General features: G+C 52.9%; 1 protein-coding gene across 1 annotated transcript; it reads left to right on the top strand.

Annotated features, from left to right (window-relative positions):
* Nucleotides 1–217: 217 nt before the first annotated feature.
* Nucleotides 218–11,221, top strand: LOC104504892 (RNA-binding protein Musashi homolog 1-like; the record flags this gene model as incomplete). The annotated part of the gene is given in 10 exon segments (XM_010153346.1): nt 218–266; nt 2,240–2,322; nt 2,881–2,998; nt 4,617–4,697; nt 5,931–5,987; nt 8,920–8,955; nt 8,958–8,975; nt 9,102–9,256; nt 9,740–9,805; nt 10,751–11,221. Coding segments are annotated over 9 exon segments (639 nt in total), but the record flags the coding sequence as incomplete, so codon positions are not given.
* Nucleotides 11,222–11,715: the final 494 nt, after the last annotated feature.

Below are 11,715 nucleotides of genomic sequence, written 5' to 3'. Positions count from 1 at the left end.
CCCCAGGCTGGTGGGGGGACCGTGCTGGTTGTGGCTTGGGGACATGCCTGGTGTGATAGCTGATGTGTGTGCGCACACAGCCCGTTTCCTTCTTGGGGATGGGCGGTCTCATCTTGATCCCTTCTGGCTTGGGGAGGCTCGGGAAGCTCTGCACACATGTGTCGGAGGATGCCCGTGGCAGTTGCAATAATCTGATCCAGAGCTCTTCTCTTTGCAGGTGGATGATGCGATGCTGATGTTCGATAAGACAACCAACCGACACCGAGGTGAGAGCTATCTTCTGGCTGTAGGAGAGGGAACTGCAGAGGGTTTGCCTCCTGCCTTGCGTAGGGAGGGGTTAGTATCCCAGCAGCAGGGCATGCGGGTCGCAGCTGCTCTTTATCTTGCCTCCAGTCGCCCCATCCTTTTGCATCTGCATCCTTCACCAGCGTCTCTTGCAGCACAGAGAGCTTTTGTCCAGTGCGTTTCCTGTGCTGTAAACTCGCCGAGTTGCAGATATGTGAGAGGAGGTGGCCCCCTCCCCTGCCCGCTTACCTCCATGACTCCAGCCCGCAGTGTGTGTCTTACCTTGTCCCGAGTAATCTGAGCTTCGGGAAAGCTGACACGAGAGCCTGAAGAGTGCCTGCCTCTCGCCCCTTCCTCGGCCCGGAGCCCACTTGTGCTCCCAGGTCACCTTTTCTTACCCGAGTCTCGCTGGTGGAGTCCGGTTACAGGATGGGAGCAAGGCTGTAATGTTTGCACTATCCGGACCCAGCTCACTCATGGGCGTCCCTGCTTCCCGCTTTCCTGGTGAGTTCTCAGACCGACTGCCCCAGAGCGTGGCAGGGCTCCACACTAGCAAGTAGTGTACCAGCTCAGAGATTTATTGGCAAGAACTTAACCTGCAAACTTAGCTTTGGCATCTTCCAAATCAGTAACAGCCCTATGCTGGGCCACTCTCGTGTCCGTGTGTTGTTTGAAGCACTTCCAAGCACCTCTGCCCCCAGATCAATGGGGGAACACTCCCTTCTGCTCTTGCTACACTGTGTGCCCTTCAGGTCTTTGCTTTTTTCTAAAGCCAGTAAATCTGTGCTGGTTGCCTGGCCTAGGATGTTGTTCCAGCTTTGTCTTAAAAGGGAAGAAGTGTTAACCCCTGTTCCTCTTTTGGTGCCTCCCAGTCACTAGTCCAGTTAAAGAGTTGGGCATTTCAGAAGGAGCAGGGAGAACTGCCAGCAGCCTGGGGCTCTGCCCAGGGTGCAGCAGGCCTGCTAGGGGTCTGATTGGCCTCAGGACTGGTTTTGCGATCAGGATTTTGTTCTTGAATTCCTGAGCTCCCCTGCTCGTGGGTGTTGCGGTGAATGGTGTGAAACTACCTGGGCACTGACAGACAGAGGAGTTTATGGAGAAAAAGTGGGGTTCTGGGCAGCAGATCCCCATCTGTTTTAAAAAGTTATTTCAAAGCACCATGGAATTGGCCAGTTCTGGAAAGCGGGAAGCTCTGCTTAATCCCAGTTTGCTTGTAAGGCAAGCTTAAAGACATCCTCCCACCTGCCTCAGTTTTCTGGATGCAGCTACAATCAGCAGAGAGGAGTCTACTCTGCCCACCTGAGCTGGTCTTGGCCAAAACTGTCAGCAAAGGGGTTAGTGAGAGAAAGGAGCTGTGAGCATGGGCCAGGGGCCAGGAACATCCTGTCCTCTCTTAACCCAGATACTAAACTGACTTTGGTGAAACTTTGCAAATCACTTTGCTTCTGTGTATCTGTCCTGCTCCGTACAACTGCGTTGCTGGTATTTGCCTGCTCACACAAGGCTGTATGACCGGTGACTGAGGAGGAAACGTGCAGGGTGTTGCCGCTGGTGGGCTGCGTTTAGCCAGGACGGCGATGTCCGGGCAAGCAGCTGTTCATTTCTCCACCGACTCTTTGTGTGAGTGTCTGCCGGGATCCTCCCCAGCATTATCAGCCATGTGCTTTGCCTTGCAAATAGCCAAGTTGTTTTAAAAAAAAACCCAACTTGGTTTTGAGAACAGTTGGGTTCAGAGGGTGGGAAGTACAGGATGAGGAGGAGAGGGGAATCTATATGGGGATGGTCCTGTTCTTGTGGATAAAAGCAGGATTTGCTGGAGAGGGAAGATGAGTGACAGCCGTTGTAGAAAGCGCTGATTGTACAGTCCTTCACTTCTGCCAATAAAAGGATGTGGGTAGCAGGTGCAAACTGCACAGAGCTCTGACCTGATCGAGGAGTTTTGCCTTTCCTTCAGGGTTTGGGTTTGTCACATTTGAAAGTGAAGACATTGTGGAAAAAGTGTGTGAAATCCACTTCCATGAGATCAACAACAAAATGGTGAGTGGTTGGGGCAGAACCCGGTGGAGAAGGGACAGAGGTATGGGATGGAGCAGGGCAGTGGCACAAGAGCAGGGTGTGAGGCACTTGGGTGCCTTGCGTCCTTCTGCAGTGGGGAATTGGGTTGAGTCTTTTCCCCAAATTCACAGCAGTCAATCTGGGAAAGAAACTCACGGTGTGGAGGTGAGCCAGCACGATAATGAGCTTTCAAGGAGAAGAGCTTGCTGTAATGAGGAATTGCAGAGGTTTTGAATTTACACAAAACCTCTCGGTGGCCTGGGAGGGGGCAGGTTTCACCTTCATTTGGAAATGAGGAATATTAGGCTTTGAGGCCCTGGTGCAGGGCCAGGCAGGGCATCAGGGGCAGCACTAGGAGGAGAAAAGGAGAATTTGAGCTCCCCGTTGCCCGCGGTGGCAGCAGAGCGAGGGGGGAGGCTGGCAGCATGCAGGCCGGAGGCAGGAAAGGATGGTGGGGTGGGCTGGGGAGTGCTGTAATGAGTGGGTGCCTGTGCTCTGTGCCGGTGGTGGCTGAGACTGACCCATCCTTTCTTGTGGCAGGTGGAGTGTAAAAAAGCCCAGCCGAAGGAGGTGATGTCCCCAACGGGCTCGGCACGAGGACGGTCCCGAGTCATGCCTTACGGGATGGATGCCTTCATGCTCGGGATCGGCATGCTGGGTAAGCCCAAGGACGATCTCCTCCAGCCCCGGTCGCGCCAGGCACCAGCTTAGAGGCTTTATTGAAGGAGCGGGCAGGGCGGCCAAGGGCAGCTCTCCCGGGTGCAAGACCGGGCACGCCGGGAGGGGGGCGCCGGGACCTGTTTGCGATCGCAACTTGCCCTCTGGTGGCATCTGGAAAAACTGCAAACTTGTCACTGCTGCCCTGCGACGGCCGGATGGTCACTGCTGCCCTGCTATGGACGGCCGGAGCCCCCGGGCAGGCCCTCTGCAGCTCTGCTGACGGTCCCGCAGCGCCATAGCAGACAGACTGTAATTCCTCAATGGCTCTCGTGGGATAGGATGTAACTACGTGGCTGAAACGAGTGTGGAGTAACCTGTGCCCAGGTGCCTTCCTCCCACACACCTACAGGCTTTCAGATGAATTAGGTGATTAAAGAGCCCCCCAGCTTCCACACTGATCCATGCAAATGTCCTCACTGCCATTTAAAGGCTATAAAAATGGTCTTAAAGTTCTAGTTAAGCTTTGTCTCACTTTATTCCCACCCTCTCAGGGACAGCAAGTAGCCCGTATTGCAAGGATACACTAATGTGGAACTGTCTTGTTAAGGAGAAATTGGTGACAAGCAGGCTGGGTTTCGTGCCTATCAATGATTTTAAAGCAGATTTGTTAAGATAAAAGATTAAAAAATTTAAAAAGTCCTTTGTAGCCCCCACTTCCAGGTCTATAAACCCTTGTTCCTGGATCTGAGAGTCAAGCATCATCCTTCCAGTGTGGGTGCTGTTCCTGGCTCCTCTCCCTCCCTCTGTTCGTTCTAGCCAGGCTTGAGATGAACCAAGAGCACACTGTTTGCTCAGGATCAGCACTGGTGTTGCTGGGCAGGGTGTACTCAGCCTGGCTCTCCTTGCTAAGCCTCCCGCGTAGCAGTCAGTCACTGAACAAAACCCCAAAAGGGCATTTTTTTCCCCAGTGTTTTCACTTGACTTATTGAAGGAAAATAAATCTCCAGCCTGTGGTTTTGGGTTTTGCCTCTTCTAAGCCATCTGAATTTAAAGCAGCAAGGCTGAAACTGAGTCACTGAGAAATTCACATACTCATGTCTTGGGAGATCTCAAATCAAATATTCATCTCTGAGTCAGTGCCCTGTGTTCTCACAGGCTTGTTCTGTATAGGTGGTCAGCTTCCCGGGGAACGGCAGGAGTTGTCCTCCTGCCCGGCGCCAGGAAGTAGCTCTCTGCCTGCATTCGCCAGCACTTCTAGTGCAAATATGACTCAGAGCTATTTAGCCGTACAAACTGCCCCCACCTCCCTGATCTCCTCCTATTTTTAAATCCAGCTGATGCATCAGAAAGCCTTAGTCTGCGGAGCTATGAGTTTCTGAGAAGGAAATCTCCATGTCCTTACATGTTTGGAGTGAGGAAAAAATTCAGCGGGCTTGCTAAAACTCTTCTGCAGACTCGCACGTGTTGTGCACCGCCCAGCAATTTCCTGGGGTTTTTGCTATTCTGCCCTATTTGTGTTTTCTAACACTAATGGTCACGCTGCTCGTGAGCAGCCAGGCTCTGAGGAGGTGGACCCTGTGAGCTTGCAGTAACAGCGCCCTTTTTTTTTCCCCCAGGTTATCCAGGCTTCCAAGCTGCCACCTATGCGAGTCGAAGTTACACTGGCATTGCACCTGGCTACACTTACCAGTTCCCTGGTGAGTGGTGCTCCCTGCTCGGTTTTTTGGTCTGCCTTCAGGTGATGGGAGACCCTGGCATGATCCGTGACCCAGGCTCTGGCCCTTTCCCCTGTTTGGTCTTTCTTTAAATTGGAGACGGATGTGGAAGGGGGAGGGGTAAAGCCCTGGAATAGGTGGGAACAGCCTGTCCTTCATTAGGATTATCCTTGCACTCCAGTGGCAGGAAAAGCCCAAGGCTGCTCTGACACCCTTTATGTTAGCCTCCTCTGTAGGGCTGCTGCTGTGACACAGAAGGGCCCCTGCAGCTCTGCCTGTCTCGCTGCCTTTGTGTCTGTCTGTCTTTCTTGACCGGAGTTGCCACCGCTCTGAAAGTAGCACAGATTTTTAAAATGTGGCTTTCCGTGGGTCAGGGAACTCCTAGGCACCTGAAACGCAGGCGCCTGCAATGCTACAGTTGTGTTCTGAAAGCGCCTGGACCACTCACAACCTCCAGAAAGCATCTGCTGGGGTGGTGGGCTGCAGATCCCCCGCAAACTGGGTGGTTTCAAGCTCCCAGCCCCGCCATGTGCTCAGAAGATGGATTCTGCGATCAATGGCTGGAACCTGCTGTGCTGCAGCTGCTCACAGCTTTCTGGGGCCTCTTCTCGTTCCGTTCCCTGCGAGGCAGGGGAATGAAGCTCTGGGAAAAGACTGACTTGCTATTTTCTAGAGATGTGGCAACTCTGAGCATCCCTTCCTTCCTCCATCCCTCAGTGTGATGATATATGAAGTCTTGATGTTTGGGGCTGGGATGGGAAGTTTCCTCTTCACCTGAGGCCAGCCCAGGCGGACTGTGGCTGAAAGTTGCTGTTGCCTCCTAGCTGTCTGGAAGCTCTCCGTGATTCCAGTTTGTGGGTCTCGGTTGTAGTGGCTTCAAGTGCCACGTTGTAATCCCATGCCCAGGTGCGTGTGGCGCGTGCTGAGCACCCACTGGCATTGCACTGGCTTGCAGAGCGGTGGTCCAGGGCTGACCCGAGGCTGCACAGTGAAGCTTGCACTTGTCCTGCCTTGGCCGGATTTGTTCTGAGGATAAATGGATCCTTTCAGTCTCCAGGGCAGGAGTCCAGCACCTTTCAGCACCAGTTATAAATTAAACAAGACACTGGTCTGGCTGCAGGCTGCTCCCCCAGCAGACCCTGGCTGCCGTCTCTCTGTGGGGTCTCCCTTGGGGCGTTTGATGAGTTCCTAAGCTGTCTTGCATTTCGTTTTTAGAGTTCCGTGTAGAGCGGACCCCTCTCCCGAGTGCCCCCGTCCTCCCTGAGCTCACAGGTCAGTCCCACTCATTTCCTACACTCGCAAGCTGGAAGGGGAGAAGGGGGCTTTGGGCTGTTCCAGTGGTGTCGCTGCTTCACAGCCTGGCGCAGTCAGACTGGAAATGTTCCTTATTTCCTCTTCCATCTGTATGAGCTCCATCCAAAGCTGAGGCTGGAAAGATGGAAAGGCAATCAGAGCCATGTGTATTGCCTCTGAGAAGGGCAATGCAGGTCATACCAAATGAAGGCATGTAATCCTTAGATGGTGTTTCCTGCTGCTTGCCTCATCTTTAGCTCCTCGCCCCAGGCCGGGTGTAAACCAGATACGGAAAACTGCAGAGAGCAGGGTGACTTCTCAAAGGTCTCCAAATGACCTTAATCTGAGCTGCTGCAAGCATGAGATTTGGAGTGCTGGGAGGAGGGAGAGGGTGTGGGGGCACTCCTGGTTACTCTAATCCCATTTCCCTGTGCAGGAGGGGCTGCAGGGCATGTTTTCCCTGCTCTGGGCAATGCAGCCCTTCAGCTACTCCCACACAGGCTTCCCGGGCAGAAGCCAGCGTGGTGGGGTTCCACAGTAAAGTCCAGCAGTGCTCATGGGGAACTGTGGAATGAAACGGACACAGAGGACCATTCTCCCGACACTAGTGCTGGCTCGGAGTCCTCGCAGGGCAAATAACCTCTGGATCCTCAGCCCCTGTGTTGTGTGCAGTGTGTTCTCTCTAGGTGATGCTCCTTCTGTTTACTCTCCCTTCCATGGCCATTTTTTCCCCAGCTGTGTCGTGTCCACGGTTTTTTGTCGTAGAAAAGCAGCTTTGTGTAACACCCTGCTCCCCGTGTGCCATCTCATTTCCGTGGTGTTCCTCCTTTCCAGCGCTTCCTTGCCTCCACCTGTTTCAGGGTTTGAATCTCCCTGCAGCGAGGGTGTGGAAAAGCTTCCTGAGAAGCTCTCCTGCAATTATGAGTACCAACAGGATTGAAAGGGGGTTTCTGTAGCACAGAACCATGAGGATCCTCAGGGAGTCTCTGCTCCTGAGGATGCTGAGGTTGGCAGCCGCCAATAAATAAATTGCCCTGAGGAAGGCAGGGGAGACCAAATCCTAGCCTCCCTCTTCATAAAACCCTTCCCTGACACCATGTATGCAACTGCCTAAGCACCTGACCCCCACCTCTGAGCCTTTTGGTTGCCAAGCAAAGGAGATGTGGGCCCAGTTGTTTATATACATGCGTGTTTTTCAGCAAAACCCATCAAATTTGTAGAGGAACGTTGGTGACTTAGCAAAAATGCTTTTCCCTCCAAGGACAACCCCGGCTGCACTGTGCCTTTTCCTAACAGAGGAATCGCCCGGGGCCTGGCTGTCACCGGCGGTGGGGGTGCACCAAGGCTCTGTACAACAAGAAGTTATTAATGCTGCTGTCCTGGCTGGGTGCCACGTTAGCTTACAGTCCTGAGTGTCTCGCTGAAGTACCAGCTGGGGATCGTGGCATTCTTCCCTTCCCGTTACGCTCACCTACTGTTAAACAGTCGCTGTGCAGGCGCTTGGCTAGGCCAAGAGCTGCGATTCCCATGTATCGGCTGGAGTTGGTCCCGCGAAGGGCAGGGCCCCCTTCGTTCCTACAAAGGCGCAGCGAGCTGTGCGGCGCTCGAGGGCCCTCGTGCCTTCAAGTGGGTGCGTGCGCGTAAATGGGCTGCGCTTTACGGGCTTGGCAAGTGGAACGGGGATGAGGGGATGGCACAAGCAGGGATGATTGCTCCAGGGCGCAGGGAGCTAACATGCAGGTGCTTTGTCATCACAACGCAAACCTGGTGTCTCAGTAGACTGACTGCGAAGGCAAGAAGGGTTTTTCCTGGAAAAGGAGTTGTTTTGAGAAGACCTGGCCTCCTCTCTCAAGTAAAACTGCATTCATTCAGCTGTGTGTTAGGGACCTGAAGCAAGGATGGGGCAGGAGGGTGGCTGCCAGCAGCCTTTCCTCCCCGGAACAGCATCTTCGGGGGTGATGTGAAGCAGCAACATGCTCACGTTGGCCCAGGGCCTGTAATGAGCGGCTAACCCAGATTTAAGCTTCGTATGACGTTTGCTTGAAACAGGCTGGTGCCTGCTACTAAATATTCCCTTATAAGCTAGTCTGGGTTTCAGCCTTAACGCGATTGATTTGTTCTGACCTCTTTTTATGGTGCTTTAAACAGAATCGCTGTGAATTTCTCATTCAAGCATGAAATGCTGACCCAGTCATTTTAAGGGCAAAGAGAAACATACTGGCTAGATGCCTCCTGCCCCGAGGGCTGGATGCCTGTGGCAGTAGAGTTGGGAATTAGAACTGCTACATATAAACTAAGACTTACTGTTTTAATTAAGCCATTTCTAGTTCCTGCTCCCTAGGTATATGTTTCCTGCTCTTCTACAGTGAACAGCAAGGGTTTGAGCAGTTCAAGAGCAAAACTCAGAGTGGGGAGGATGGTGTGTCTTGAGCAAAGAAACAGGGAGAAAGAGGCTATTAAACTGTTATTCAAGACTAGTACCAAGGGACAGAGAGGAGGGGCTGAGCCTCAGGACACTGAGCTGTCAGCTGCTGGCCCTGAGCTGCTGCGTTTCTCCACATTTACAGCCAAAACCTGGATCTGTAGGTTGAGATTAACTGCATCTTGCAAGCTAAGCCCAAGATGCTGGGTCACCTCTGGGTCACCTCTTTTACGTTGTGCCTGCAGCTGCCCTGGGTGTGGGCTTAGCAGGACGTGGCCAGGGAGTTCCCCGGACATTCACTGAGCAAAAGGATACTAACAGATGCAGGGCTGTGCACTTCCCTATTGTCATCCTTTAACATCCTGTGCGACGCACCAAGCTGATACGTCTGTGCGGGCCTGGTGTTTTGTAGTGGGAAACGAAGGCTCCTGTTGAGGAGTTTGCCATGTAGCCACAGTGCCCCTGAAATGCCTGTTCCTTCTTTTCCAGCAATCCCCCTCACTGCGTATGGACCAATGGCGGCAGCAGCGTGGTGCGAGGGACAGGTAACTGCCACTTTCCTCCCCAGCGCGGTGTCTTGTCCCAGAGGTTTGCGATGGGCTGTGGGAGGGGGGTGGGACGGGGGTTGCATTTTTAGGATCTTCACTCTGTAGTTTTTCTGCCTCCTGTAGGTTCCACCCCCAGTCGCACCGGTGGGTTTCTGGGCACCACCAGCCCTGGGCCGATGGCAGAGCTTTATGGAGCCGCCAACCAGGACTCAGGGGTCAGCAGTTACATCAGCGCTGCCAGTCCAGCCCCAAGCACTGGCTTCGGCCACAGCCTAGGGGTGAGTGTTCCCTGTCGGGCTCTGCGCAGGGGGAGGGAGAGGGAAAGTGGCACAGCCAGGGGAAAGGGCTGCATCTCCCTGTGGTGATGGAGGTGAGCCGTGGTGGGCAGCCCCTTCTCAGCCCACAGTCTGATTTCTGGGTATGAAATACCACCCCCTGCAGCATTTTCCATGACGCCACTGAGCCCCAGACCACAGACGGACGGTGCGGGATGCAGCAGGTCACTTGCAGCCTGCACACCTGGTCCCCACTGGCTCTCCCTGACCAAGATCCTGATCTCCAAACCTTTCCCTGATCTAGCCCAGACTTTTCAAGAGCCTGTCTTGGCTCTGAGGCAGTGTCCTGCAGAATGATGTGCTCTTTAGGCCTAGCACCTCCAACTGAAACCAGCTCTCTCAGCATCTGGGCCATGACTGAATTTGGTGTGGCAGTAATTTTCCTTCACTTTTCGTTTGAGTGAGGGTTTAACTCTTTCTTTGCAGGGTCCCTTGATTGCAACAGCTTTTACCAATGGGTATCACTGAAGCTGGGGACCAAGGAGGCAGGAGGTAAGAGAGCTGCGAGCAGGAAATGGGGGATGAGAGAAGTTCTGAGCTGGCTCCTGTGCTCGGACTCTCCGCAGGAGCTGTGGATGCCGCTGCGAGGCTCACCAGCCTGACCCAGCCTGCAGGATGAGTCCTGCAGCCAGCCTGGGGCTCTCTCCCGCACCAGAGGCTTGGCAGGTTGGGTTCCTACCTTATGCTCCCCAGGCTGGGAGTGCTGTGGAGGGGTCACGTAGTGTCTGGGCACAATGAAGAAGGAAATGGAAGCACTGACAGAAGGAGGAAAGGTCTGCAGGGTTGGCCAGAATCTTGGGATCCTGAGAGACAAGCTTGGTTCACCTGCATGGCTGGGGAGGCCTCCTCCATGCAGCTGGTTATTCTCACTACTGCTGAGACCACTGTCTCTGGGGAGTGAGGATTTTCCTCTTCTGTCTGGGAGAAGGGCAAAGGAAAATCTGGGTCTGATCGGTTCCATTGCTGGTCCTTGGATGGGCCTGAGAGAGAACTGGGTGATGGTCTTTGCTTTGCCAATGTGCCTGAAGTTAGAGGGCTTCATACTAAAAAACCCCAGCTTTTCAAAAAGGAGGGCAAAAACTTGGAGGGAGCAGTGGCCAGACAGGAGCCCGTGGCCGCCTGGCTGGGCTGAACTGAGCCGAGCGCTGGAGAAACGGCTGGACCCTGCTATGTCACAGGCTCTACGGGGCCAGGAGTGCCGCAGGTCCGGGCAGGCAGGCTGCACAGCATGTGGGGCCTTGTTTGCCAGGCTGCCGTTAAAGATGGAAGTATCTCTGCTATGCCCCGTCACCGTGCCAGCGAGGTGCAGAGCAAGTCTGTGTCGGGGCAAGTTTGGGTGTCGAGTATTCCTGTCAGATCACTCTGGAAGAAACCCCAAGAGAGAAGCTGTTGCTTGTTCTAGATCCTGTCCCTTCCCTCCCCTGCTGTGTCCTGCAGATTCCCCAGTGACCTAACCGAGGACAGCGGCTGGAGGATCTGGTGAGCCTCGGGGGATGAGCCAAGGTTACCTTTTTCTTGAATCAAACTGCACACTGCCGCTGGCTGCCAGGCTCCTGCCGCCCTGCCCTGATCTCTCCCTTTGACCAGACCACACTGGACTGAACCCGAGGAGATCATCTCGCTTTCTTACTAACCACCGACGGTTTACGCTTCCCCCCTCCCTGCCCCCAGCCCACCAATTCTTCTTTTATTTATTTTATTAGCTGTTAGGTTTATTTTTTTATTTTATTTTTTTATCTTTTTTGGGGGGCTACCCCTTTTTTTTGTTGTTTGCTCTTTCCCGAGCTAGTAGACATATTTTATGAATTGGCTTTGTGATTGTGTTAGGTAGTTTTTATTGAGGAGTATTTTTATTTGGCTTTGAAACTGTTTTGAATATTTTCAACTCTGTTGTTGTCGTCAGTGTTTTTAAAGCACGGTATGTAACAAGGATGCAGTTCTGAAGGGAAGAAAGAGACAGAGAGAGCAAAGGCTGAGAGGAACTGATGTATTTCTATTTTTTTTAAAGAAACTGTTTTTAATTGTTTCTGTTTTGTAAATGTGAGGCTTTGAAAAGTGTGAAACTCCAAGGATCCGAAAACGTTGGACATCGCTGTGGAACAAAACAAATGTATATTTTGCTAAGTGAAAAACACTATCCTTACAGCTGAAAGATTTTTTTTTTTTTTTCCTAGGTTTAGTTTTATGTGGGGTTTTCTTTTTCCTTCTGTATAATATGTAAATATCGCGAGCTGAACCTGGCTGCCGCCTGCAGCCTGGCTCTAAGGAGCAGCTCCAGGTCCTGGACTTGGTGCCGCAGTGTGAGCAATACTCTCCAGCAGAATCCTGACAGGACTCCGTTCTTTTTTTGTATACCTTTTACTGTAAGATTTTAAGACCTCTGAGATGAAAGGGGGGCGGGG

This window comes from Eurypyga helias, unplaced genomic scaffold (genome assembly GCF_000690775.1).
Source record: "Eurypyga helias isolate BGI_N326 unplaced genomic scaffold, ASM69077v1 scaffold45016, whole genome shotgun sequence".
Taxonomy (NCBI): Eukaryota; Metazoa; Chordata; class Aves; order Eurypygiformes; family Eurypygidae; genus Eurypyga; species Eurypyga helias.
Note: the sequence above shows the minus strand (reverse complement) of the source record. Positions and strands in the feature narration are given on the sequence as shown.